Genomic DNA, 27,959 nt, shown 5'->3' on the forward strand with positions numbered 1-27,959 from the left:
TATTTTCATTATGAGCAGTAGAAACTTTCCAAGATTTGTCTTTGTCTCATGACATTTTTCGCTCTTCTGTACACGGTAATATAATTCCCCAAACGTCAGACGTACATTGACCATTTCTCAATTTTCGTGAAGTCCAGATTAATTATAAAATAATTTAACATTGTATTGAAGGCAGGTATGTGGATGCGTCTTCTAATTGTTTAAGGCTGCTTTGTGTGTTCTCTGTTCTTTGTAAGACGGTACACGTCGCGGTTAACCTGAGTACCGTTTGCGAGAACTGGGGGTATTCTTTGTCGTGGTTTTGCGTATTTTGTCTAAATTCCTTCCTGTAAATGCCGGGATAGCATTTGAAAGCGTTGTTTAATAAACCCAAAACAAATAAGCGCGCAGACTTATGCCTACTATTCCTTTAGATATAGTGTGGTGTTCACAATGCAAAAACAGAGTATATTTTCATACTTCTGTGTTGTGTCCAGAAACGTTGTTGTTGGCTTAGTTACAATCTTTGTGGTTTTCCCTTATTACCACACAAGGCACTTAGTATCTGGATTACCTTGAGTGTCACTGTTTTATTTATTATTAAGCCTTAAATGTAAATTACGTTTTTATAGTATATACTGTAAATTACACGAGGTGATAATAATGGAGATCAATTACGATAAAAATTACCAACACCTGCCATGTTTTTTTCCGTTCAAGTTGTTCAAAACCATCTACTCCTGTAATAAACAATATGACGAATGACGATGCCTGAGAACTGCGCGGCACAGTATCCCAGATGACAGTCATATTAGTTAATTAATTAGTTTTCCAGAGTCCATTGTCGTGCCTGAAAAGCAGTTTCGTGTGTTCGTATTTAATTACATTCCCTTTTAGTAATATCGAAAAGTGAAGGAAATCAGCTCGTGGATTTCGCGGAGCAAATTCGAACTTGGCCGGTATTTTTCTTCTGAATAGTACGTACATTTCCTTCTTGTTGGCAACATCCACATTTTCATTTCCGTATTCCTCTGAGGGTTTCAGAGCTTGGACCCTAACAGCGGATTAAAACAGGAAATCGTGAAGCCAACCTAACCTAACCTAACTTAACCTGCAGTCTTCTGGCATGGACTTGTACCAGATTGAAAGTCCCCAGCATCCTATTGAGAGACAGTGCCATTGATAATTACTTCATAGCAGCGATGCTGAAACTCCTTTTGTGTGGGAAACAATTACAATTAAAATTTTGACCAGTTCTGGAGCGTGTACCCTGTTGTTTGTTGTTTTCACTTCGTAAATTCTTACTTATAGGTAGCGTAAGCAGTCAGATATTAGGCACCGGTCAGCACGTGGCATCTGACCTTTACGAACAACGCGCTGTCAGAGATGTGCGGGGCCAATGACACTTGCGTGGGCGGGACGTCTGGCTGAGTGAAGATGCCATCACGTGGCCGTGTGGCTGGGGATTCCCCGTGCTAGGATTCCGCGCGTAGAAAAGCAAGTGCCACTTATGTAAACTGCTCGTTGTTGCTGTCCGATTTCTAAAGAAAATTGACGTGTGTCAACAAATGATACATGGGATCCGATTTACGGTGGAAGGCTGATGTAACGAGTTTTGACTCGGAAGAGAAATGACGAATCGTGAAGGCATGGGGAAACATTCGGATTGGATTAAGATTATTTAACGGATATTCATGAGTCCTAACTTTACTTCGAAAGTTCTATGAAGGTATTAACATTAAATAATTGGTTTCGTTATTAGTTGAAGATGGTAAATTAACACATTTCTCCTGTTCTGTGGTTGTTTTTCTCTCTCTCTCTTCTTCTTCTTCTTCTTCTTCTTCTTCATATTTCGAGCTAATTTATTACGATAAATGTTTCATGGATGAACGTCAGAGAATCTCTGAGTTCCTTCACGACGATACAACCCACATTGTTTCCGAAATCGGGGGACTGCGGTTTCGAATGTTGTTATTAACTTCAAATAATTAACTGAAAACACAGCGCAGTTAATGTAATGGCATACACAACTCTATTCCTACCAAACCATTGTTTCTAATCACATAACAAGATGTAATTATGTGTTAATATAGAGGTATTGAATCATGACAGTTTTGCACACAAGATTCCTGTGTCCATTCTTTGAAAGTGACATTCGTATAGTAGATAATTATAAAAAATATTGTCTGTAGCTTTCCGATCTGTTAGCTTACCTTTCAATTTGACACTGAGTTAGTTTTGTATAGATTATGAGTATTTTCTGTGTCTTATGTGGCATGTTGTGGTTCATTACGATCGGCTACCAGAGCCTTATTCACAGAAAAATGGCGCACCGCATTAAGATGAAGTGTGACACCGAGATAAGGGAGCCGTTGCATAGTGTGCGTCCTACACTTGATATTCCATCTGATTCCTTGTGAAAATTAACCAGTTCGAATCTCGTGCAAGTTAATCGACTGTCCTCCACAAGCATTCTCATGGGATTTTTTCCCAGACGAAGACAGAACCTTGAAACCTACGATTGCCTCCTTCATAATCCTTACCTACTGAAAGGTCTTGGTAACGTCTCATTAGAAACTATAAGTTATGGAAGCAGTGTTTTAAAACTTTTGAATGCAAATTACGAAATGTACGAATTGCAAAATAGCAACGTGATGGTTTCCATTACAGGTCTTATAAATAAAGTGCCCGTTACTTTTTGTCTGGTTTGAACAAAAACCGGAACGTTTCAACATTTTAGTAAAAATCTCACGATAACGAGTTTAATGAAAAACCTTTCAGCGGTTCTCGAGTTGTTCCATGGATAAGGACGGACAGCCGGAGAGAAGCTCTCGTCTCCTCTTTTCCGAGTGACTACAGTATTCAATCACTACTAAGTGTGATGGACACGCTTTGACTGAGATATTTAATTAATTCTTAACATGACAGAAGGCAGAGTCGAATGACGCTCATGAGATGTTGCGTTTGCACGCTTTCAGCGTGGCTGTCGTCTGTGGTCTTACTAGTTCTCGCGCTGTCATCTTTTAAGTGGTAACAAGAGTTTTGGAGGAATGTAGGCTATTGCCGCTGCCTTCGGTTTAGGAATAGCAGGCATACTTTGCGTTCAGGTCATAACGAATTCGAATGTTTTAATGGCAAAGACTTCACCGATATTTCGATTTTCGGTTCGAATAATAGTACTTGTTTATTTGCATATCTTACGGACTGTAGACCTTGTGTCTTGGGGGTTCTACTTGTGACTGTAGCTCTCGTAATGGAAGTCGTCCTCGTGTTTCGTTCACATTGAATGAAGAGTGAGCTAAGATCATATTTATGACGTGTTTCCACACATTTCAGCAAAAGCATTACAATCTTTCTCTCTAAACCAATTTTCTGGAGAAGAAAATATTTCAGTCCAATGCTTTCTAAGAGGGGAAAGCTCTGAATTTACATTACGTAGGCCTGGATACAGCCACGTCTTGATCTCCCCTAGACAAGACCATTAATATTAATTTACTCAATGCAATTGTTCCCTCTTTGATACTCATCTCAGTACCATTTTTCGTCTTCCTCCTTCACCACTTACATTAAAGTGCAGATTCTCCAATTTTACGCTAATTGTATTTATTGCAATTTATGTAGAAAGTATGTTGCTACGCTTTACATTATTAGCGGTAGGGGAACGTAGTAGGATGAAGTATTACGTCGTGCTAGTAGTGGATATTACACGAGCCATGTGTGTGCTCTTCTACAGATACCTAATTCTCCCTTTCCTTGACTGGTATAATTTTAAATAACTTTTGCAGCTGTGTACGCTGATCGAGATGAAGGGGAGAGGCGAGCGATTATAAAAAATCAACAACGGTCATTGTCTGAAAAATTTAAAAGGGCCAGTAATATTTTTTCCTATAAAATGCGTTTATGCTGCATGTGCTTTTGTTTGCTGTTTTAATTATGTCTCTTCTGAGCTGGATGTAAACGTTTAACAGGTTTGTAATTTCACAACACAAACTGGTGTTGACAAAAGCCGCGCACATAGTCGGCAATTTTACTTTGAGCTAAATAATGTGCAAAAATTGTTCCGTATTTTAAGTTTCTTTGTTCGGTTTTAATGTCAGTCACAAGTGTGCTAATTATATTCACAGCTTGTGCGTTTTTACTCTGCAGTTTATTCAGGAACTTCTTAAGTCTCAGGTTTCATGAATTTTAGGCGCATTCGTAAACCTGCAGAGCGCCTATTGAAATAGTTTCGTTCGCATGAAACAACTCGGAAACAAAATTCATGTATTATAGTTATAGCATATTTGGAAATGGAAAATTTCACTCAAGATTGTCAGGTCATTTAAATTTTCGTCAATTTATGACGATTTTAACGTCTTCTGTACATAAGAGTGTAAGTAGTTTTTTAAGCTTCTCTGCCAAAGGCGGTCACGTAAGAAATCCTTTACACGCAGACATGTTTTTGTATCTGGAAGTGAGCATCTTATTGTACCTTGTCCATTTTGGTTTATTGTAGCTATACATTTAAGATGTACACGTGTTTAAAGAGGTATATTATCGAAAAGTCTCGCAGTTTCCTTGAAGTGTAACGCCACTCCGAGCGGCACTTTGAAAATGAAACTACGAATAATTTTTCTGGTGACTTGCTACATGCTGTAATGCCATTTCATTTTCGTCAACATTTACACTTAAAAGTGGTGTTATAGGTCTGTTATTTATTTATCACTGTTCAGCCGCGATTTTTGTACGAGTTAGTCAACAGATATGCGTCATACTTTTTCTTCGAGTTACGGCGACTGAAGTAAAGAGTTGACAATCTGACAGGATTGAATTACTCGTCTGAGTGGGCACGATATCTCGGAGATTTTAGAGAAACCACAAATATTTCAGTCTGGTTAATTGGTTTCTACCATAAAGTCTTACGAACCTGCGTGAAACGCGAATAATACCGTCCTACATTTTAGTGCAGACATCAGTTAACACCAAGGCAAGCGACAAGAAATTACATTTTAAAGTTTATGACCGAATTATAATTCTTTGCAAAGAGAAGATAGTAGGAGATGCCGAGTTACGTTGCAACTTAATTCATGTTGCTTGTTGATCACACTTCCTTTGAGTAAACGTACAAAAATAGAAATTATTACATTGCATAAGGATTCCAGTCATAGCATAAAAAACTTCATGTATTCTTGCAAGCTGTTCAGCTGCATTTAACGCGCAGTTTCTAGATAAGCGTGTTTACTGTGGTTCATTGTTGAGTGGAATATGAAGAGACTAAATTTGCACGTGTTTAATAATTTCCAAAGCATTCTGTTAAAAATTCACAAATAACACTTTTATGTTGCGTTTATAAATTGCTAATCTTGTTGCATTGTATTATTGAAATCATTGAGACATTCAAATATGCTTATTGAAACAAATTAACGAACTGGGTTACTGTGCATTAAGTATAGGTCTCGTCACAACACATGTTACGACCTTCAGCCACCTTACTCTTGTAGATTGAACCGAACGAGTTACGCACATAATAGGTGAGAGTATGGACAAAAAAGGCGTGAATTAAAACTACATTGAAGACAATTATCAGCAAGTTCGAATGAAATTATACTGCATGAGATATTGACGAGGTATTCCATATTTGAAAGAAAAACTAAAATTTATTGATCATAAGTTAAACCTGAAAAAGTCACAAAAACAAAGACTCGGCAAAGAGGAAGTTTGACCACGCGCTCTAATAAATTCTTCTCGGGCTCTCAGCCGTCTCAGGAAAAAAAAAGAAAGAAAGAAAAAAGAAAATACTACTACTACCAAGACCTGCTCTTTTCCCATAATCAGGATTTGTCGGAAGCACTGTGACGTAATGTATGATCTGAAGCGCCATTAAACCACCTGACATGACTGGTGCCCCGACAAGAATTCATTACACTGGACGTAAGTCACACTGCCATCTGTGGCGCGCGCTAGTTCACAACAAACAAAGAGAAAAATGGCGCTGTTGGAAGGTGTCCTTAGTTTATCCACCTTTGCGTTTTAATGTTATTTACAAGTTTACAGTACGCCAGGTTTGAATTTAATAATGTTGAATTGTAAGTAGGTCTTTATCTAAATAAATAAATTAAGTTTAAATAAACATCATCTAAAACTTCTCTTCCTAATGTTTGTGTCAGTGTGTCCTTATAAAATGAAAATGATAAAAAGGGGGAATCACAAGAATACGCTCACCTTAAAATTTCACGCACATGTTAACTTAGGCGGAACTCCTCACATTTAAAAATAATGGCAAATATACAGATGACGTGCTGGAACTTCATTTAGCCTACGGCAATAGAATTATAGTGGTAGGTTTTCTCAAGAAAAATTAACCGCTAATTTGTACTGAATAGTTCATGAGGAAGTTTGTATCTTTCATCGACCCTCTTGAACCAGTAATTCTTAATTTTAACCCCCCCTTCTTCTTGTTACAACCCCCTCAACCATTTCTGTTTAATTCTGGCTACCCAGATGCGACTTTGTAGGAGTGAAGTCCCCGCCAGTTTTGTCATTAGCAGCAACTCACTCTAGTTCTTTCTTATGTTCATTTAGACCTTTGAAGTTAAATCGTACCCCCGCTACATACGTAAAGACCCTTCACGGTCGCAAGATACCGGTTAATTTATTTTTTAAATGGAAAAGTGACCTGATAACACAATTTAAAATTATAAATTAAGAATGATTTAATTAGATTACATGAAACAGGGTGACAACAAAGCAGCAGATACTTGTTAAAAATTATGGACTTACGTGCTCAAATCCGTCAAAAAATTTTAAATGAGGACACCTGTGTCGTATTTTAACATTTCGAGAGTGAGGTTCATCTAAACTAAACATGAGAGACGGCGACGATCATCTGGGATGCTGTGCCTTGTACTGTCCAGACGTTTACCAACATTTCAGTGGTGCTAGCCGTCACTTTTTCTACACTTCACGGCGCAACATCCAGAAGACTGTTTGTCATCTTCATATTTGCTAGTTCTGACGTATGCAATGATTTCATTTCTTAAAATGTCATGTTTTATTTATTGAAAGTTTTTATACATCTCTTTAGGACAGGCTGTATTTGTTTCACTGTAACGTACAAATTTTACCTTTCGGTTAGTTTGGAAAGTGCTCAACGTTTCGGAAGATGGCATAGCTTTCCTTATCTGGTATAACTATGCAACTCATTCTGTAGTGCAGCATTCCATTTTTGTTTTTATTACTCTAATTGTGTTGTATTTCCCGAACTGCATGTTTTTGCCCAACGCGGCTTTCATCGGGTTCGATGTAAGTTCGTGGTAACTTTGAAGGGACTAAAATGTTACTTACGCTTTCCAGTTTTACCCGAAAAAAAAAATAATAATTATAATGTAAAATTAGCGTCTAAAATAGATATTAAAATGTTTTAAACTTTAAGACTTTAAACTTGTAAATAACTGGCAGAGTAGCTTGAGAAGTCTTGCTGTGGTGTTTGGTGTACGTGGTGTTTTCTTTTGTGTACGACACCTTAATACCTGTACAGTGACTGACTTAAATCGAAACTGATGATGGCCGCATTGGGTCAGAACATATATAATTGGTAAAATATTGTGTTGAAGTGACAATAATACAATCACAATAAAATTGCTATACAACCTCATCAGTTGGGTCCACTAAATTAAACTAATTCCAGCCCCTAGAGACTGGGATTACCAATTTCCAGTGAGTCCACTGATTAGGTTGTATAGTTATTTCAGTCGAATTAAAATGGACATGAATATGCATCGGTTTAATGACAGTCCGTCCAAAATTTCAGGCTAATATCTTAATGTGCAATAATTTAAGCTGTTATTTTGATGTATTTATTTCTAAGTTCCAAGGTTTGTAATTTAAATTTCATGGCCTATAGCATTTCTTAAGTTATTTTTCATTTATTCTGCTCACCAGACATGAACTTTGTTAGGTTTTTGCCTAAATCCCTTGATTAATTACTTCATGATTTAGGATATTTAATGACGATTCCCTCAGATGCAGTGATTAGGCAGTTAGGCCTCTATAGACTTTGGACTAGCGCCGAATACAACGGTAAACGATTAATTGAAAATGTTGTGAAGGAAACTGTCATCGTGACTTTCAAGTTTACTATAATTCAAGCTTTTGCCTTGGGCTTAGGAAAATCATGGATAACATCAGTTCTAGTTGAACTGATGTTATCCATGATTTCGAAGACGTGACCTTCCGAATACTAAGCTACAGTAGTAAGCACTGACGCGAGACGTTTGATTTTTGGCGTAATAAATTAACATAATCGGCCTAATCCTGTACCGTTTCGTTCATTTCCTGCTTTATTTGGACAGAACTAAAGCATATAGGAATACTAAAGCTAAATTACAGAAGCCCTTTTCTTATTGATAGGAAGTTCTTTGGAGTAATATTAACCTAAACCATAGCACATTTATGAAAGTTTTTGTTCAAACAAATTTTAATATTTGGGCGTGGTTTTCCAAATTTTGTTAGAATGTAACGGGATGCTAGTACCTCTTTCGTAACTGAAACACAGCCCTTTTTAAGCCTGTAAATAGTATATTTTCTAACATCTTTCGAAATAAATAATATATGGTCGGTATTTGATCTAGTAATTCCATTCACTCCACATTAATGATCCCATAGATACATCAGTCTATGTATGTAGTTAAATTGTTTAGAAGAAGGTTGGAAAGGAAGTTAATTATAACAGGATTTCACTACAAGAATTATAGACTAATTCATAAGACATACAGTGATGAAAACCACTAGGCACCAAAAGGGATTTATTTAAGACTTGTCACAAAACTGAAATTCAGTGAACTGAAATAACGTGTTCTCTGCTTGGACAGAACATTTAATAATTGGTATGGGCTGAAGACAAAAGAGCACTAGAATTTATGACATGGATCCAATCTTAGTAGAAGGTCATTTTTTCATGCACATTTATCATGTTTTCTGAGGCTCGAAACACAATAAGCAACGTATTTATGGTATAAGTTTTCGTAAAACCTGTGAGTGAAAACTTGTGAGAACTGAAACAAGAAAGCTGAACGCTGAATTATTGGAACCGACCCACTATGGTTCAGTAGGGGTCGAGGGAAAGAAGTGAGGATAACAAATTACTGGATGCAATCAGGAAAAAGCAATCAGCACGCTCACATATAAATTACCTCCCCACACCTCCACCCCATCACCCTTGGGCTCTTGCTGACCCAACAGTGAAAATAAACACGGTGGAAGAAAATGGGAGGGGAGGATGGAAGACCCGATCGTCGAAAACAAGGTGAAGTGGTAGGAGGGGACGACCACCCCTTCCAGAAAGTAGAACGTGATTAAGGACAAGCCTCGACAGTAGTTTATCGTAATTTCGAAAGATATTGGATGGCTTATATAGTGTTAAACACAGTGTTTCTTGTGCTTCTAGCCAATTATTTCTTGCCTGAAATTGCTATGGGTTCTTTTATTATGAATGGATGATGTAGGAAGAGTGTTCATTGGCTAATCCACTTGTAAAGTGAGGGAAGGTCTTGTACATTTCAGGGGCAACTAGGAATACTGAGGTAATTGTCGCCTAAAAATGCAAATAAACCTCTCTTTTCATGATCAATTCAATTAAACGAAAAACAGAAATTTACTCTGAGCAAAATGTCTCCACTTGGTGTCAAGGGGACGTGGAGATATCACTGGAAGCCTTCACAGGCTTTGCAAACGGGAAGTGATGGGCGATGAGTATTCTTGTATGACCGTCTTTACCTTGAATAACATGTTCCCGTTATTAAGAATTGGAGGTGGGTGGGGGAGTTGCTAAATTTTACAGGCGTCTTTTACGGGGATTTAACGACGTGAGAAAAGAGTTTAAAGAATGTGCTCAAACCAGTGATTTAACTTTGAATCCTTGTTTGCCGTGGTTTTCACAACCGTCAGAATTCACATTACTAGTACTCATACCATGCGCTTCGCTCAACGCTTTTCATCTGTCAAAGTGTGATAATGGCTTGTGTAGATGGCTTCATGGCATTTGATTGATTTGAAGGCGCCTGTGAACGGCTAATCACTAATAGAAACCAGTTGAACTTGGGTTGTGATGATTTTCGTGAAAAATTAGAAGTTTATGTTCTGTTCTTGAAACAGTATTGTTAGTGATAGACTGTATTTACTGTTTAATACAGATCAAGCACGGATCGTTTATTTTATTACAGTGTAGATCTGCCACGTTGTCCGAATCAGTGATATTAAGAGCTGCGTGTGGTTTCTAACTTGGCATGTGATACACTGAATGTTCTCTGCTTCCTTTTAGGAGTTAACACGTAACAAGCTTCAGGTGCAGGTTCAGCAGAATTTATGCTTTGCTTCTATCTTGTATGGTTATTTAATTCATTTAGCCAAACTGCTGTAGGTAGGCCACAGTGATCAGGTAGGACAGTGTGACAAATGACATTGTTGGAACGTAATTCCAGACTCCGTTCCGGAAATATCCTTGGACGGACTATTATATTATCACCGTGCATAGTGGTAAAAGTTACCGCCTTAAGTAAATATTTAGTTTTAAGTGAATAATGAATAAAAATAAATTAACAAATTAGTTTAAATCTGTTGCTCACTAATTTATGTTTTGTGAACCTGTTTTCGATAGTACATTATTAGCATTTTAATGCATTGCCACAAAGATTGGATAAATTATCTTCGTTGTAACCTGGCGGCACCGTGAGTAGACCAAGAATTTATTTTAAAGGCCCTGAAATGTTGACGTCAAATTTGGTTAAAATGTTGCGTTATAATTTCAGTCGAATATCTTTTTTTGTCAAGGACATTTATGGGTAAAAATTCTTTTGACTGAAATCCTGAAATACATAGTCTTCGTATCGGTTGTTTCACATTTCGTATTCACAGGGCTATTTTCTACATACGTCATTTGTATTAGCAGTAAGATAAATACTGCAGCGATTTGAGGTGTTCACGGGCTTAAGACGTGACAGCTTCCGAGGAAAATATCGCCACATCATCAGGATAGCCCTGAAGAGGCTCTACCATTCTCCGAAACGTTGCTCACAACTACACGACTGCCATGACACCAGTTCTTGTGTAAGTTCAGTCTATAAGTTTTCGTCTGGTTGTGTTATAGATTCTAACATATATTCTTCAGAGACTTTTTGTACTAACTTACTCGAAGAAATGTCACACCTGATTAAAAACTCAGGAAGTATGTTTACTGTTGTGACCGATGTATGGGATAGGATAGTGGAGATCTAACAGGCTTGTAGGTCAGAGGCCTACTGCTTCGATGCGTTGGAATTGCTGAACTGTTAAATATTATATACTCTTATTTAAAAAATCTTGTATTAAAAATAGGGTGAGAGCTAAAGGGAAGGAGATTTGAGACGATAGAAGAGATTCAGGCAGAATCGCAGATGGTGCTTGACAGGCTGACAAAGAAAGATTTCCAGGGATGCTTCCAGGCTTGGCAGCGGCGCTGGGATCGTTGTGTTCACTCCCAGGGGAACTACTTCGAGGGTGATGGATGAATTTAATACCTGAGATAAGTGTACGGGTTTTTATAGGCGCAGTCTTGAAACTTTCCGATCGCACCTCGTAGCATCTTGAGAACAAACTTTAAGCCCTCTTGTGCGAATATACCATTAATAAGACAAAATTGATGTGTTGTGTGTCTGGCTGAATATGAAATATGGTAAAGAACAATCCTAAAACATGATCACAAAATATTTAGAATTATGTTCTGATTTGTTCTGGAATCCCGATAATGTAATTGTTAGTCAGATTGTAACGAAGTTGGTTGAGCTATTTTTCATCTTCTGATCACGAATTTCGGCATTAAATAGTGTAGTGGTATAATTTTATTGAGCATACCTGTTACGAATATCTCCTTGTATTTTCTTGCTAAAAATTGTATATTTAACTATATTATGATTTATTGAACGATTCCTAACTACCGAATCTGTATATGGAACTTGTAAAACAGAACTATTGTTCCTATAGAGCTGAAATTTTGCAGTTCGGTGAGTGAGGTCTTCTACCTAGCTGAGGGCTGTTGGATGGGTATAATGAATGGGTATGCTGGAATTGGTTGGAGGGTGCAGGCTGTTGTATTTGGCTGAAGGAAGGGGCGAATCTAAAGCCCAACCCTGTGCATGAGGGTACCCTCAGCTGGAAAACCTTTAACCTTCTCGCTCCGTCTTTGTCAGCCGGTTGCCATGGTAACTCTGGAGAACTTATCCCTCCCTAGTCGGCCATATTCTTTATTGTTCAACGCATTTCGGCCATGTTGGACCTCGGCTTCTCGACAAGAGTTGATCGTACCCGTACTATAGGAAGTACGAAGCGTCCAGGAGTTTCATTAGCTACCGCCATACATGCCTGTTTCTCGTTCCTTCACATCTTGCTTTCAGTATTGAATTGGCACGTATGTAACGTGGAATATTTCCTGTGGAGAACTTATAGTTGTTGCCCTGATCATGTTTCATTAAAAAGCTCCTTGTAATCTCTGAAAGAGGTCAGTCTCCCTAGAGTTTTTATGACGTGAGGGATGTATATAAATATCAGTGCATTCTAAATTACATTAAATGCACAGTTGGCGATATGGTCACCTTCCTACCTACTCACATTTCATAAGACACTATTTATTTCCATTCCTTTAGTTGCAATATATCTCTTTTTGGTTTCTCATATTCACTTACATTTTCTGATGTACTGGCGTTTAGAATATTTTCTAGCGCTTTACAATAACAAAGAACTTATACTGAGAGTTTTTTTAATTCTTATCAGAACAAGTTTGTTTTCGTCTTTGCCGCAATATAGAATATATAACACGGTCTTTTTTTTATTCAAGTTTCTCTGCTTGTCGTATTTGTAGGTTCATTTTATTCCTTGTAACACATCATATATTCGAAAAGGATGTTTTTATGTGTTTGTCCATTCTTTTGAGGTGGAAAAAGAGATCAGAGGTTCCATAATTATTTAATGTCAATATGTACGTACAGGTTTCAGTTAATGCACCCGCAATATCCATTTATAACATGTAATTTTCCTGTTACTTAATTATCATGCTATGCAGTATTTCGTACACGAATCAAAATATCACCACAACGTGTACCCAAGAAATTTACCACGAAATTTACAGAATAACAAACAGCCAAGGCAAATGAGACCTTGTTTTACAGTGGATTTGAAAACAGTGGGCAATACGATAAACACATAGAAACAAAGTGAAGCATGGCATAGAACAAGAACTTCGGATTACGTGACGTTTAAACGATGATGAAAATGTTAGTCTTTGTCTCCTGTTCTTACCGCCGTGTGGACTTGGAGTTGTAGGTTCCAAGTTTCAGAGGAATATGCTTCTATCTTCAGGGCGTTTGACGTACAATCCAAAAGAACAACACGGGCAGTCAAGTAACAGCCTGCAGTTATGTTTGCTGTAGAAAGCTTATCATTTTGCAATAATCAAGAAAACAGTGCTTCAGTGCTATGATACGATAAAAAACCTCATGAGTAATAAAAGGGCATTATGTTCTATAAAAATACTTTGAATCATGCATTGTAATCTTCCTGTAGTATGGCTTCCTTTCCTTTCTGTTGCCTTCTGGGACATAATTAAGGACTGCTGTAACATGACTGTTAATACCTAATAAAATTACGCTGATCACTTGGGGCGTGGGTCTTGTCCACTTTGACGCTGGGATCGTGGATTCGCATCTCGGTCAGCTTTGGATGATTGTCCGCGTCGTTCCCTGTTATTCTGTTCTGTGTAGGTAGAGAGGCCTTGCAACGAGCCGAAATTCCGTCCAAGGAATCTTGGTTACTAATCGTCAATAGCACGTTTTCTAAATCTCTTCCACATGATATGGCCTGTGTTATTCAAGAACTGCAGAGCCTTGGGAAAAAGAAAAGAGAAAGAAAGAACAAAGGAACATGTCTAAAAAATATTTCGCGTGTTCATTTGTCTGATGAAACAATGGAAGATCTGTGTACCACTTGTTAGGTGGCAGGGAAATCATTCATATGGCATTCGGAACCTGTGATGTCGTGTATACACACTTGCAGTAAAATTGTTTGGACGACACTCTGCTCATTGAAACAGCTAACGCTATAAAACAGAATGTTAAAACGTTTTGCGAAGTAAGGGAACTGCATTACACGATCTCTAAGCAAGTGCTGGCAAATCAACCTTAAAATTAGTTGTTGTTTTCATTGTCATAAAGTGTTCAGCTTACTGTTAGGTCATGTGATTTTATTCGATTCAAATTTATAGACAGATATTCCACAAATTTCCATAAGTCTACAGATACGAATGTAATTTCGTATGATATCAAAGTTACGAATGAAGTTACCTGTATCGAATTCCACCCATTGTAAAATAAATTACCAAATATAATGGATTCCGGTTAATTGGGACAGATCGGGACTAGAACTCTTTGGCTCAATTATGCGAAGTTTCACGTAAAGAGTTAAAAAGGTTTGTTCTCTAAGATTTGTCCCAACTGATGGCCCAATTAACCGGAATTTACTGTACTTTGACATTGTTCAAGAAGAAAATTGAACGCAGCAGAAAGAAAACAGCTGCGTCATGAAATTTTCTGAAGTGTTCATTAAAAATATGTTCCCAGAACCAAAATCCCCACAAATTTTTCTTCACAATACTACAGACAACGCTTACATCCTTGCTGTATGAAAACAGGAGGATGGACGGAATATCGTCGTATTTCCATGTAATCACATCGTTTTGAACCCTATACTCAGCACTCTGATTCCAAAACTGCAGAGCTGTGCACCAACACAGAGGCTTATCTGCGTCATTTTGCTTAAACATGGCATATACACAGCTTACAAAGTAAACGCAACCTTGTTCTTGTCTTATTATAAACGATAACTTTAGATGGCTTATACCGGAGCTGTAAAAGGTATAGTCTGCACACATGAACTGTACATACGTAGGCATTTCCAAGAACTTGCTTTATTTGCAGTTGTGTCTTTGTTTAATCGCAACGCCACCATTTTAATTGCATTTTCCTCACAGCTTATTAACTTGTCTCCGTTGTATTTAGGTACTGAGATATTTCTTTCATATGTGCTCTTTACTCAGCTTGTAAATTGCTGAGTATAAATTTTGCTAATTTGTCTTCAGATTGTTATCACAATATAGTGAAACCGCATTCATTCATATTCTGTAGCAGGTTCGAGAGATCGACAGTAAGATGAAATTAATATAATCGTCTGCATATTAACTTTGGAGCCTTGATATGATATCCTTTTATTGTTGATAGCCAAACTGAAGTTCCTAACTAAACTTTCTCTTGTTGACACGATCCAAAAGGCTCTTGACTAATATCCTACATTCGTCTACCATTCTCTGTCTATTATATATCATCTTTCTTTATTGCACTGTTCTCTTCCTTTTACCAAAAACTTAATGGGTTAAATGTTCTTTTTATTGCTTTACCAGAGCGTGTTTCTTTTGTGTTGTTATGTCACACTTCAAATAGGTACTTTTATTGCCCTGGAGACACTTTTTTCCTCTCCCTTGCAGCTGCTGATGTAACGATGTATAACCTGTCGGGAAATTTACAGTTACCCATCACATGACTGAGGTGAAAGTTTTCAAACACATCACATTGTAAGGGTTGTATTTTTCAATGTTAAGCTCAGTTTTTTAAAGAAAGGCTTCGTCCGGAAGATGGCAGATATTTTCTGTCTCCTTGTTGCTTTCGCTTATGTAATAGCTTTTGACTGTGTGAAAGAGTTCAAAGGATTTTTAAAAGGGTTTCTTACTGCGAAAAAAGTTTAGCTTTAAGGCTTGTGCCAAGTAAAGTGAAAGATTTCTTTTCTTGTTTCTTCCGTATTACATTCCTGTTGAGTTTAAGTTGCCGGTTTTTGGGCCATGGCTCTGGATCCCAAACCACATTGTAATCTTTTTCGCAACCGAAAGTCCAATCTTTTAAATACTTCAGGCACACCTGTGAACATTTTCTGACGTTTTTGTCACATTATAAAAATATGTCGACATTTATTTTCTGTTAATTTAATCGCGTGTTCCGATGGACGTGGAATTCTTTGTCCTTATTTGACATAATTAGTTGAACAGAATTTTACCTTCAAAAGTTAGTTTAAAATTACGTATTTTATTTTACATTATCATTTATTTTATTGTTTTCTCCTTTACGTTTACGAACCTCCTTGCGTTGATAAACTACTCGAATAATTTTGAAAGAAAGACCTGCATATTATGGTAAGGAGCTTACCGGTCATGCAATCTTACTTTCTGAACACGGTAATAACCTTACTTATAAAATTTTGTATTATATTCTCTCCTTAATTCTCACAGCGAAGTAAGAGTCTGCCCAAACTTCAACTCAAAGCGGAATTCTGGAAACGTGTGAAATTTCATCCCGAAGAAGTCGATGAGACTGCATAAATAATCCGAATTTTATTGGATTGATGAACATATGTGGAATACGTCCACAGGGAAAGAAGGTTCAAACATGTATTTCAGAACCGGTTGTGTTCCTGAAACTTTATTGAAATTAACAGTTTCTTATAGACCTGCACTATATATTCTATACGGGAGATAAGACATTGCATCTGGTACAGGTTATTGACTTCTGTCTGTGGGTGTTGTCAAATCTATTTCGAATATGGAAGTTTATGTAAATTTATTATCATGACCATAGAAAAATTGATCAACTTTAGAGTACATGTGCTTCATTAGCCGTTGAACTTGTTTAGTCAAATATGTGTTCATTTCGCAAATTACGCCTCAGAATACATTGAAGTGAAAGTATGTTCCATCCAGTATATTGCTTTCAAAGTAAATAAGGAGATTTTGATGCATGGGAAATGTTTGTTCTCCTTGTAGTTCAAGTGTTCTATTTCCGTATTACGCCGTATGTTGTGTGAGCTTCATGTAAAAGAGTGTTGAGGTTCATTCAGAAAATTATGCTATTTGGATAGCCGAAAGAGTCTTTTCTGCGCTGGAATCCATGTTAATCCTTTTAAGTTTAAGATCATAAAATGATGTTTAAAGATTCAGTTCTTACATCATACAAAACAACACGTTTACATTACAAAGATAAAGTGATTGACAGGCTTCAGTCCTTAATTAAGCTACTCTGCAAAGTGAATTATTGTTGTGAAGTCCTGAGTGCTTGAGTTCGTGAACTGAGTTAATATGATGATACTATATTGAGATTGTATTTTCTGTAATATAGATCTAAGTTCATTAAGTCACTCTTTCTAGGAAACATTGGCTTAGAAATGTTTAGAAACGAATAAATTGTAACAGTGAGACAAACTGAGTATTAAGATTAGGAATACCATTTTTAAGATGCGAAGTAACCTATGTAAGAAGCAGGTTTTTAACGAGACGTCAGAAGTACCAAGTGTTAAGGCAGTAACAATGTGACAAATAAACAGAAACACAGAATGGCGCGATGACAGGAGAGGGTTAAAATCTGACTGTTATTACCACGATTTGGCAACTGTACAAACGAAATCAAATATCGCGAAAAACCGGTTAAGAACGAACTTAAAGATTAGCCTGTTTTGAATTAGAGCTGGTAAATATTCACATAAAATAAATTTCGTATAGGAAGTTCAGTCTATTTAATACCAATGAAAAGGTTCAAAACAAAGTTAGAACATATAGGACTACGCATCTTAAAATCAGTTACCTAATACAAATCTTGTCCGTAGCTCAGGTGTACAGCTGTCTAGATGTTGAATGTGTTTTTTGACTTCATCCATTAAGGAAATCAAGACTAAATGCAGTAATTAATCTAAGCGGAGTGAATCATACAAAACTGTCCCTGTAATTAGCAAGATTGTTTGATAGTTTGCGCCATAACTTTGTCAGTTTACGTAATTATGATTTGGATTGTCTGAAATCTAGAACACTTATTTTAGACGGGTACATCTCAATGCTTTATTTCCTATTAACATTTAAAGGGCAAAATAAGTTGCCATTCCGTAAAGGATGCTGTTGGTATTCGTGTGCCTACAAATAAAATATGAGGATGTTCTACTGTCAGCGTAGTCAGTCTCAGCTAATTTCATCGTTGCTACAATGACGTCTAGGGTGTTGGGCATTTTTATCAAAAAATTATTCCAATTGAGGACAGTTTTCTTACACGGGAAATTGTCTAGACGAATTATTTGTTTCACTTTTAATTCGTGTATTTTAATGCAGTTATTTATCTGATTTTTTAGTTTCTTGCTTTGTTATAGGTTGTTGGAAAGCGTCTTATTAAAGGAGATGAATTATTATTTTTGTTGTTACAACATAGGCCTGTCATCCTTGAAAGAATGTAGTTATGTACAAAATTACAAATGTGATTTTGATGATATTTAATGTTGTTTTGGGGCGGATTAAGGTTGAGTTCCTCCTATGTTTCTTAGCAACTTAACATGGCCGTAGGCTTACGTGCTCTCATCATTGCACTAAAACGTTTTTATGTTTCTATTTTAATTGCACGACTTTCTGCTATTTTAATTCTCGTCCGTTTTCTATCAAGTTGAAGAGAAACTGAAGTATCATTTCATAACGGAATGTTCTTTTCCTTTATGGTGTTAGATTGACAAGTCATTTGAAGTTAGGTTCTAATGCCTGCTTGGTCGCCGCCACCATATTATAAATTATGTACGAAGTTGAGAATTTTTAGACAAGTACATACCCTGACAGGACTTCACTTCATCTAGCTTCCAGTACAGGTATTCTCTACAGTACTTCGTACCTTGTTTTTATTCGTCAACAAAATGCCTTATACTGGTTTCTCTTGCTGTTGACAGGTCCCAATGGCTGTCCCAGGCGCCGTGGTCGACAGACTTACACGCGTTTCCAAACTTTAGAACTGGAGAAGGAGTTTCATTTTAACCACTACCTGACTAGAAGGCGAAGAATCGAGATAGCCCATGCACTTTGCCTGACGGAACGGCAGATTAAAATCTGGTTCCAAAATCGAAGAATGAAGTTGAAGAAAGAACTTCGAGCAGTGAAAGAAATCAACGAACAGGCCAGAAGAGAGCGCGAGGAACAGGACAGACTTAAGCAGCAACAACAAGAAAAGCAACAAAAACAACACGAACAGCAGCAGCAACAACAACAACAGCATCACAGCATTAGCCATCATCATCATGAGCAACACAAACTTGGGTTGGATAAGACCACTGGTGCAGATATCCTCAAAGCAGTAGCGAAAGTACCGACATAAAATGAGATCAGATGAATGCTTCTCCCTTCCACATACACGCTGAAGGAAACTGTAGATCTTCGACGTTACTGCGTTGACTCTTCATTTTAATCGTACTCCGAATATTATTGAAAATTGACATTAAAATTGAAAAGTTATATTCCAGTTTTAAACTTTTGGGTTTGTGTGATGTGAATGGGCGAAATTAATTATCTTGTGTTTTCCAAGAATACTAATTCAATCCGATGCCGAAACATCAAGAATATTCTTGGGAAATCGCTTGCGTTACTTTGCACGAGATTCCACAGAAAATACGCACTGGCGTCTAAACGATTCTTAAAGACTCCAATTCGAAGTTAGAACTGCTTGACAGTTGCAGAAACTTGAGTTAGAAGTCCTACAGAATGATGGATGTAAAAAGTGACATTTTATTCTGATCAGAATCGTGCAGTGTGGTATTTGAAATATATTTGAACATTTTTACAAATTATGTGCAAGATGTTACTTGTTTTATAATGGAGACATTTTGTTATTTTACACAAATCCAAAGAAAGTGGAACGTGTGATGTGTGTTAGTTTACTGTGATACTTGCCGAGTGAGACCTGGATTAAGGGATGCAGTTCAGACATAACTTTATTATGTTGAAGAAATCGTGTTACTGCAATTGGGTGTTTGGTACTGAACATAACAGAACGGTGGATCGATGTTTAAAATCAACGAATATATAATGAAATTATGAACAGAAAGCTCGTTGAAGCATAATACTCAACAGTAATAGGGTATTAAAATCTGATACAACTAAACAGGCATAGACATACTTGAGAAACAATGCGTTGTTATATAACAAATATGAAGCGGATTGTTCGACGGTTTATTTTTATTTTGTGTGTTTAAAATGCTGCTGTTCATATTGGCGTTTCATTTGTTAACCAGAAGGTAGAAAGTGTGGGATGCATTTCGTTATGATTTGGAGTTTACCCAAGTCGAAACAAAAAAACTAGTTAACGACCCACAAGAAAGACGTTGCAGAAGAATGTATTTTACTTTCATAATTTTCGATACTCAGTTATTTGACTTGCTCATTAAGTTTAATTAATTTAGCGCGTTGATTTTGATTAACAAGTTTTAGCACCTCAGAATAATTAAATTTATAAGAATGTTGGTCATACATCTTTTAATGTTGTATTTTGTATATATATTAATTGTTCTAATTGTGTTCATGTTGGAAGCTTTTTAAAGTACATTGGTTTTAATTATTGATCTTAACATTATCTAATTATTGGCGATTGTAGTTATTGGTTCGTTCCGTCTTACTTGAAGTAACGAAGTTATTTTGAATTGAGATTTTTAACATGTGACATGTAGATTAGCCGACATTTTTGTATTCTTTATTGCACGAAAATGTCGGTTCTTGACTAGTGCTTGCCATTACCTGTATAGAAGAAATGTGTTTCTTTAGCACTTTTATTTGTTTTGTTACGTTTTAACCTTGAAAATAATTGCATTACAATTGTATTTAAATTTTAATGATTAATTATCAGCGTATCTTACGTGGCAGCTGTTACAAAAATAATTACATTTCTAGAATACTTTCGTCGACGTTTTAAGCTTCAGTTAAAGTTTTCCAATTATTACGACACGTTAACGTTTTTTACCTGGTAAGGGATCTACATCAGTTTCCTTTATATAAAATATTTTTGTGCATTATTATGACTTTAGGAAAACAAAAGAGTTTCAACGAAGGCGTCCATTTGTAGGTAAGTGGTCACTAAAAGTTCCACTCGCAATAATAATCCTCTACATTAATGAATTTATCTAGAAGAGTGCAATATGGCATTCTGTCATGCATAACGCACCATCTCATTTCCATGCACAATGAAGAGACAGTTTTGTTGTTAGAATTCTATAATAGTTCAGATGAGTGTGTAATTTAAATTAACATTATAGCCAATCTTGTCTAAATAGAGTACACAAATTAGAATTTGTTTTAAATTAAGTAACTGTGGAAAAAATAGTTCTTCACTAAAATTGTAAATAGATTTTATTTGTTTTACAGTGCAAATGAAACAACTATAAACTTCCAGTTATATGTTATAGACCTATTTTAAATCGTAATACAGTTTCATTTTAAATATAACAAATTTTATTTAGAAGTTTTGCCGGGGATGGTGCAAACAAATGTAGCGAATGACATTCTGTTTAATGTCAAAGATAATCCCATTTGCAGACGGACATAGCATAATCTCATTGCATGAGGATAAAATAACCAACTCGAGTATTTGAATTACTTGAGTACATTATACGTAATTTGGTGTCAGGGTAGGTTATTTCACCGTATAGATGTGTTTAAACATATAAGAAATACAATTCGTAAGATACGAGGATTTCAAAACATAACAAGATAAATGAAATTTTTGTCTCTCCAGTTTTTTATCTGTCGTGTTCAGTAATGTATTATAGATATAAGGTGTTGTGAAACTTTGTACGTATGTATGTAGCTGATATACGTACTTCTGGTGTCTGAGTATTTTGTGTGAATGGAAGCGATATACGTTCTAATGTAGACCCTGTGTGTTTCAGAGTCAGTAGTATTACTTACGCATCTTATAGCCAAACTTTTACTCTGATAGATTTAATTACTTCAGCAAGTTCTTAGATCCTATATTAGGATCTTCAATTTCGAATATCATTCTCCATGTTGTTACAGTATTGCATAGGGTGTCATGCTGCAAAGAATTGAAATTAACCCACATTAAACCCGATCTAAAAGTAAATTGCATTTATGCGAGGCAAACAAGTGTCGATTCAGAAATGAAACCCCTAATTTAGGACCGAGGGTATGATAATATGTTGCTTGGTCAGGGCTCTAGCACACTGTGTGGGGCGGTGATAGATTGAGTGTTGGGGAATTGTGGGATGTTTAGTCGGGAAACATCCCACACCTGCACCAGTGTCACACAATTCAACCACGAATCTCATTTGAAGTCACCCGTGACTGAATTAACCGCCTGAGCGTTGGCATCTGGTTACGGCACTGTTGAATAGTCAATTTATTAATAGAGAAGGCAATGGAATTGTTAACAATATTTGTAATATTTTCTGAACGTTTTTTATTTCAAACGTCACTTTCACTCAGCCACACGTCACTTTCATTCTAGCTTACATTTGTAACAGTTTTGTTCGATAAATAGAGGGTGTGAGCATTCAGATAAAAGGAAATTGTTAACCGATATCCAAGAGAACACGGATCTTGTGGAGAAAAAATTAATAAATTATTAGAAACATCTTTACAACAAATTATTATAGACCTACATCAACTGCCTTTACACATAGGCCTAGTATATTAATCTTGGAGGAAGGGATATTTGTTTATATTATTAGTTGATTTCATGACCGATGTACTAATCAAATTACATTAATTAATTATTAACTTCTAATACTACTATAACCATGATTTATATCTTCGTTTGTTTTGTTGTTCATTTAACGATTCTGCAAGTAGCACAGATGAAAGGCTATGGCGTCCAATGATGGGATAAGTGGTAACAACTGGTAAACATATGGAAGGAATCTATTATAGCCAAATTTTAGTTACTATCCCACCATTTACGCGGAAAGACTGAGGAACACCGCGGAGCATCTCAATGAAGATAGCTGGTCTCTGGGCAGAGATTGGAAACCTAATGCGAAGCAGAGTGTTAAATACCCAGGCGCGACGTTTGATAAATTTCATGATCGTTAGCGCTTCGAAGCCAAATGGTAAATATATCTCCCTGCTTCAACAATCATCAAATTTTAATTTTGTGTCTTTCTTACGAGTCACACTGTAAACTGAGATTATTTCCTTGAATAGCATTGGCCAGTTGCTCTTTGATTTAAATACTCCGCCTGCAAGGCTAGGGCTATGTTATGCGTGATATTACACAACTTTAGAAGTTTACATCCCTATAGGAAAATACGTACTTACATAATCATGTTTATTATCAACTTTGCAAAAGGTATATTTGTAATAATGTATCTGATGTAAATTATTACCACACCAATAATATAGCTACCAGTAAATATGGCAAAACCGAAACACGTTTTATTATTATTATGATTTTAGTTCAAATTTGCTGCAGTTTTATCAGATGGTAATAATAAAACAACATAATTGTTTCTCTCTTACTTAGCAGTTTATGTATGCCCTATTATTGATTCTGTTTCAATTTTAAAGTTTCAAGTTTGAAAGTCTAGTCGATTGAAATGTTTTCGTTTGTATCTAAACGGCTGAAAATAAAATGAAAAAATCGTTTGCTGTGGCACAGTGATTGTAAAAATGACGGCGAAATCCTGTGAGATTATCCTTACGTAATTAATCTCACAGGGATTGCAGCTATGAAATCTCGTGAGTATTGTTTTGAAATCGTACGTTTTCAAACTCTCCTGTAACACTTTACGGATGACTAATAAATGGTTTATAGATACTCAACAACTTTGAAGTTCTGGTGTTTTCTGTGGGTTGATTAGCGGCAGGCCTCAAAATTCGTATTTGTATTTTATTTTATGTTCAAGACAGAAACCGCGCGAATTGGGGATGCCCCGTAGACTGTTCACAAATTGTATCTTCTAATATTTTACTTTTATATATATATACATGCAGTCAGAACTTGGCGAAATTTTTGATAATATGCCAAAGATATTTTCACTGTAAGCGAGATAATTATTAGGGGGCTTGATAGTGTAGAACAAGATCTTCAGGCTCTCGGAGTCCAGGGATGGAAAAGGAAAGCAGTACATAGGGACCAATGGAAGCGCATTTTTGGGGCGGTCAAGGCTGTAATAGGCTGTAGAACCCGTGATGATGATGGAGCGAGATAATTAACACAACTTTATGTGCATGATAGCTGCTCCCACTGCTGGAGAATGAAGATAATTCCAGACTTTGCCCTGTGTAAGGCTTTCTTATAACAGCGTGTGTACTTGCTAGTATTGTAATTTATAAAATAAAAACTTAGTATAATAATTGGACATGGGCTATACGGATTTGAATATTCCAAACACAACAATATGCTTCGATTCGAAGTCTGTTGTTTTGTACCCAGCATTATGTCTTCAGAATAAGTGTTGTAAGAAGAAAGCCTGAAAAATAAACAAACAGCTGTGACTGCAGATCCAAACTGATTATAGTAAGTGCTTTTGAGTTTAATTTTTATAATTTCAGTATAGCTCCAAACAAGATTCTGAATTTTCAGAGATATTCTAACATATGTTTAAATAAATTATATGGTTCCGATTGTTTGCTATTAATTTTTTTGTTCGAAACGCTTATTACAAAGAGCTTCTAAATTCTGAGTTTGTGGCAGAAAAACAAGGATAGTTTGTGAACTTGAAGTGTTAGATGGAATATTTTTGTGAAATAAAAAGATGGTAATTAGGATTAACCTTACATCACTGAGAATATATAATTATGTTTACTTGAATCACCAGAAAACTTAATTTTGTTGAGATTATAAATTTAACCACAAGAGAATCGTACTGACTGCAGCATTCAAGAATAGAAATGAATTAACTATAGGCTCATAAATTTTATCTCTTTATTGGTGAAAAAATCTGTTTCAAATGTTTTGGCGTGTGTCGTATTCAGCGCGTCTATTTTTGCTCTTGTTTTCTTATAGGCCGAGTTTGAAGGGCAGTTGTGGGCAGTCTAGTTTTCTCCTCTTTACCGTTTGTAAATACAGTTGTAGATATACTACCAACACACCAACAAATAAAATTATATGTGCAGCTTAATTATTAGGATCAGTGTCTTAGAGCAGAGTCACAAGGATGACTAGATGATATCAGAACTACACGCCTGTTGCTTTGCCATATCTGAAAATGTGATTAATTGTAAAGTAATAGTTGTAAATCGTGGGGCGGATAGGGAAGGAGGAGTGTGTGAAGTTAGTTTATTAGGCTTTAAATGTTGCTCATCTTAAATTTTCTTTAAATTTCTGTTTTAATTGCGTGTAAACATACCGTATAACAAAGTTAAAACTTCTGTTATTATTATTATTCTGAAAGAAATGCAAAAATTAAATGTGGGAAATGAAACCCACTCGCATTTTATTGGACATTTATGAGGTGAGACACGAAAATATATCTTATCGTATAAATTGTTCCATATATTACCGTGTTAGAATATTTATTAATTTCTTTCCATTTTCAACTCCAGTGTTACCCAGGTATAGCGTTGATCTGGAAATTGTATAAAGGTTATTTATTTGGAAAATTCGAATACCATATCGGTCAGACGTAATTTACGATTCTGAAGGTCGTGAGTCGCAATGTTATGTCAAGAGTTACTTCTGTGTCTTTTAAAAACATAAACAAATAACCTTTATGTCTCTCGGAAAGATTCAGCGTTTCAACGAGGGTCACTGAAAAAAACTCATTAAATGCTCTCTAGCCTGTGATAGAGGATCTAATGTAACAGGTCCACGTATACGCAGCAAGTTAATAAGAAATGGAACATAAAATTTAAAGTCGTAAGTGGACCTATTAATGGTAAAGTTTTTCTTAATAAATGTACCAAGAACTTTGTAGAGAATGGATGTTTTAAAGATGACAGGAAACAGAAACAACTGTGTACATGCAATGATAATTATTACCCGAGTCTTTTAAATGAAGAGCATTTTAAATAGAATAAAAACGTTTAATAAGAAAGTTTTATTTTCGTCATATTGAAGTTTTCTGTACAGACTTCTCGACTCCGAATTATTAGTGGATATTGTAGCTTATCGCACATTTTGTATTATACAATATAAACGTGTGCAGCAGCTTTGTATTTGTTATGTTCTAGCTTCACTTTGCACGGCAAAAGTTACAGTCGCTTATCTTTGATGAAAAAGCAGTGTGCGTGGTTGTGAGACCGTTGTGAGTGGTTCCTGTAATTGTGTCCCATTTAACACAGGAAACACCAATTGGTTCTCAAGTATAAGAAGTTATATCATTAAACTCTTGTGCAGTATCTGGTTTCGTTTATAGGTCATGTCATACAATATTTAAATATAAAATTAACTACATTTGGTTTGAGTAAACATTTTTTTGTTACTGTAAGTCTAAATGTCTTATAATCTGAAAAACCTTTAATTGTACTTAGTGTTATATTAAAAACAGCTGTTATTACTAACATTTTCAATATATTTAACGTTATGCACAGTTTCTTGAAATTTTATGCTTACGTTTTGGTCAAGTTTTAGTATACGTATACATTTATAAAGTGAAAGCCTCCAAATTTATATTTTTACTGTCTTCTTGTGTGATCAAATATGGTATTTCTGTCTAAGATTTGAGGTACTTATGCTTTATTATTTCACGTCCATTTTTACTATATTTAAGGTGCATCATGAAAATTATCCTCTTCAAAGCATTTTTTTCCATTGACAAGGTAATTCCATCACGGTAAAGGCATAGGCAGTTTGAAATGGATCAATTCAGATTCAGTAGAAAATTATGAAAATGTCCAGCTTTAATATTTGTCTTGTATCATCGATAAATATTTTGCAGATTGACACAAACACCGAAAGTAAATCAACCTTCATAACAGTCTCCAAAACTTTTGTCATTCTCTTGTTAAACAGAAACTAATATTTAGGGGGGAATAAGACAGTCTTAAAGGAGATAATATTTTTCATTTGTTTTTCTTCGTTGTATTCTTTAAAGATAAAGGGACGGCAAGTTTTTATGTTATTTTTAACTAAGCGTATTAATTTGGAACAACAGCCTTTCTTATCTGTAGCTTGTGTCGGCCGTTCAATGACGTTATGCCACAAATTTTTAAAAAGTTTGCAAATGTTTTAAGTTAAGTGCATTCTCCTTGCGTAATTTTATTCCGAAAATCTGTTGTTCCAGCTAAAAGAAGGTTTGGGCCTATGAATTCGACGTTATGAAATAACCTGTGCTGAACGAACTTAAGCTGTTCAGTTCTTCTCTGAATGTCTTTGGCGATGGTATTATATTGCTGCTTTCTTTGTTTTGTACTTATCGTCACTAGTCTGTTTTAAAAACCTTAAGGTTCAGCATTTAAGATTCATTGGGGCTTAAAAAGCAGACAACGGATAAAGTTCGAAATAAAGACGGCAGTAACGCTGTTCAGAATAGTTTGAAATTGATCATTAAATATTATTTAATTTAAGTTGATAATTCTCATTTTTCATACTAGTATGTGTGTCTTCCTATATTATGAAATATCGTAGCTTTCCTAACAATCGGCAGTTGTGTGACTGTATGATTCATTACATTAATTAAGTGAAGTCTGTGTCATATAATCACGTGATCGTAAATGTTGTCATAATGAATAGTATGTAAGTAGCTAAGTATTGACTTAGACATAGAACAAAGGCCAACATTTTGACAGTGTCCATTGTACAAGAAATTAATAACTCCTTAGCTGCTATACGTATTAATAAGGAATAACACAAAAAATACAAGGCATAATCTTCATTCAAATCCCCAGTTTTACGAGTTGATGTTTTTGAAAGAAAATATACAATAATGTGTGCCATCGATGTTTATATAACGGTTGCATGTAGGCAAATGTGTTTATTTCTGATTTCTATAAAAATAAAAGTCCATAGTAACTATTATTATTTTTGTTTGATCAATTATTGTAATCTTATATCGTATGTAGAAATGAATTTAATTGTAGATTCTTTTTTTACATTAGGAAAAGGAGTGTATGGTTTTTGTATATGTATATATGTGAAGTCGTTTCAGACCTGTAGTTACTTGTTGTGTAATAAATGCCTGTTTCATTTCAA

The 27,959-nt window shown here is 35.8% G+C and overlaps 1 protein-coding gene across 1 annotated transcript in view; it reads left to right on the forward strand.

Annotated features, from left to right (window-relative positions):
- Positions 1–27,959, forward strand: part of LOC110830612 (homeobox protein abdominal-A homolog) — a 140,375-nt gene extending 112,416 nt beyond the window's left edge. The window contains exon 3 of the mRNA XM_087342509.1: positions 18,775–27,959. Within this exon, the coding sequence (XP_087198635.1) occupies positions 18,775–19,196 (422 nt within the window). The 3' untranslated portion in view covers positions 19,197–27,959. The remainder of the gene's footprint in view (positions 1–18,774) is intronic.

Source organism: Zootermopsis nevadensis, unplaced genomic scaffold (genome assembly GCF_977971745.1).
Source record: "Zootermopsis nevadensis isolate Lab colony 2312 unplaced genomic scaffold, Znev_1.0 Znev_ptg000001l, whole genome shotgun sequence".
In the NCBI taxonomy this organism is placed as follows: Eukaryota; Metazoa; Arthropoda; class Insecta; order Blattodea; family Termopsidae; genus Zootermopsis; species Zootermopsis nevadensis.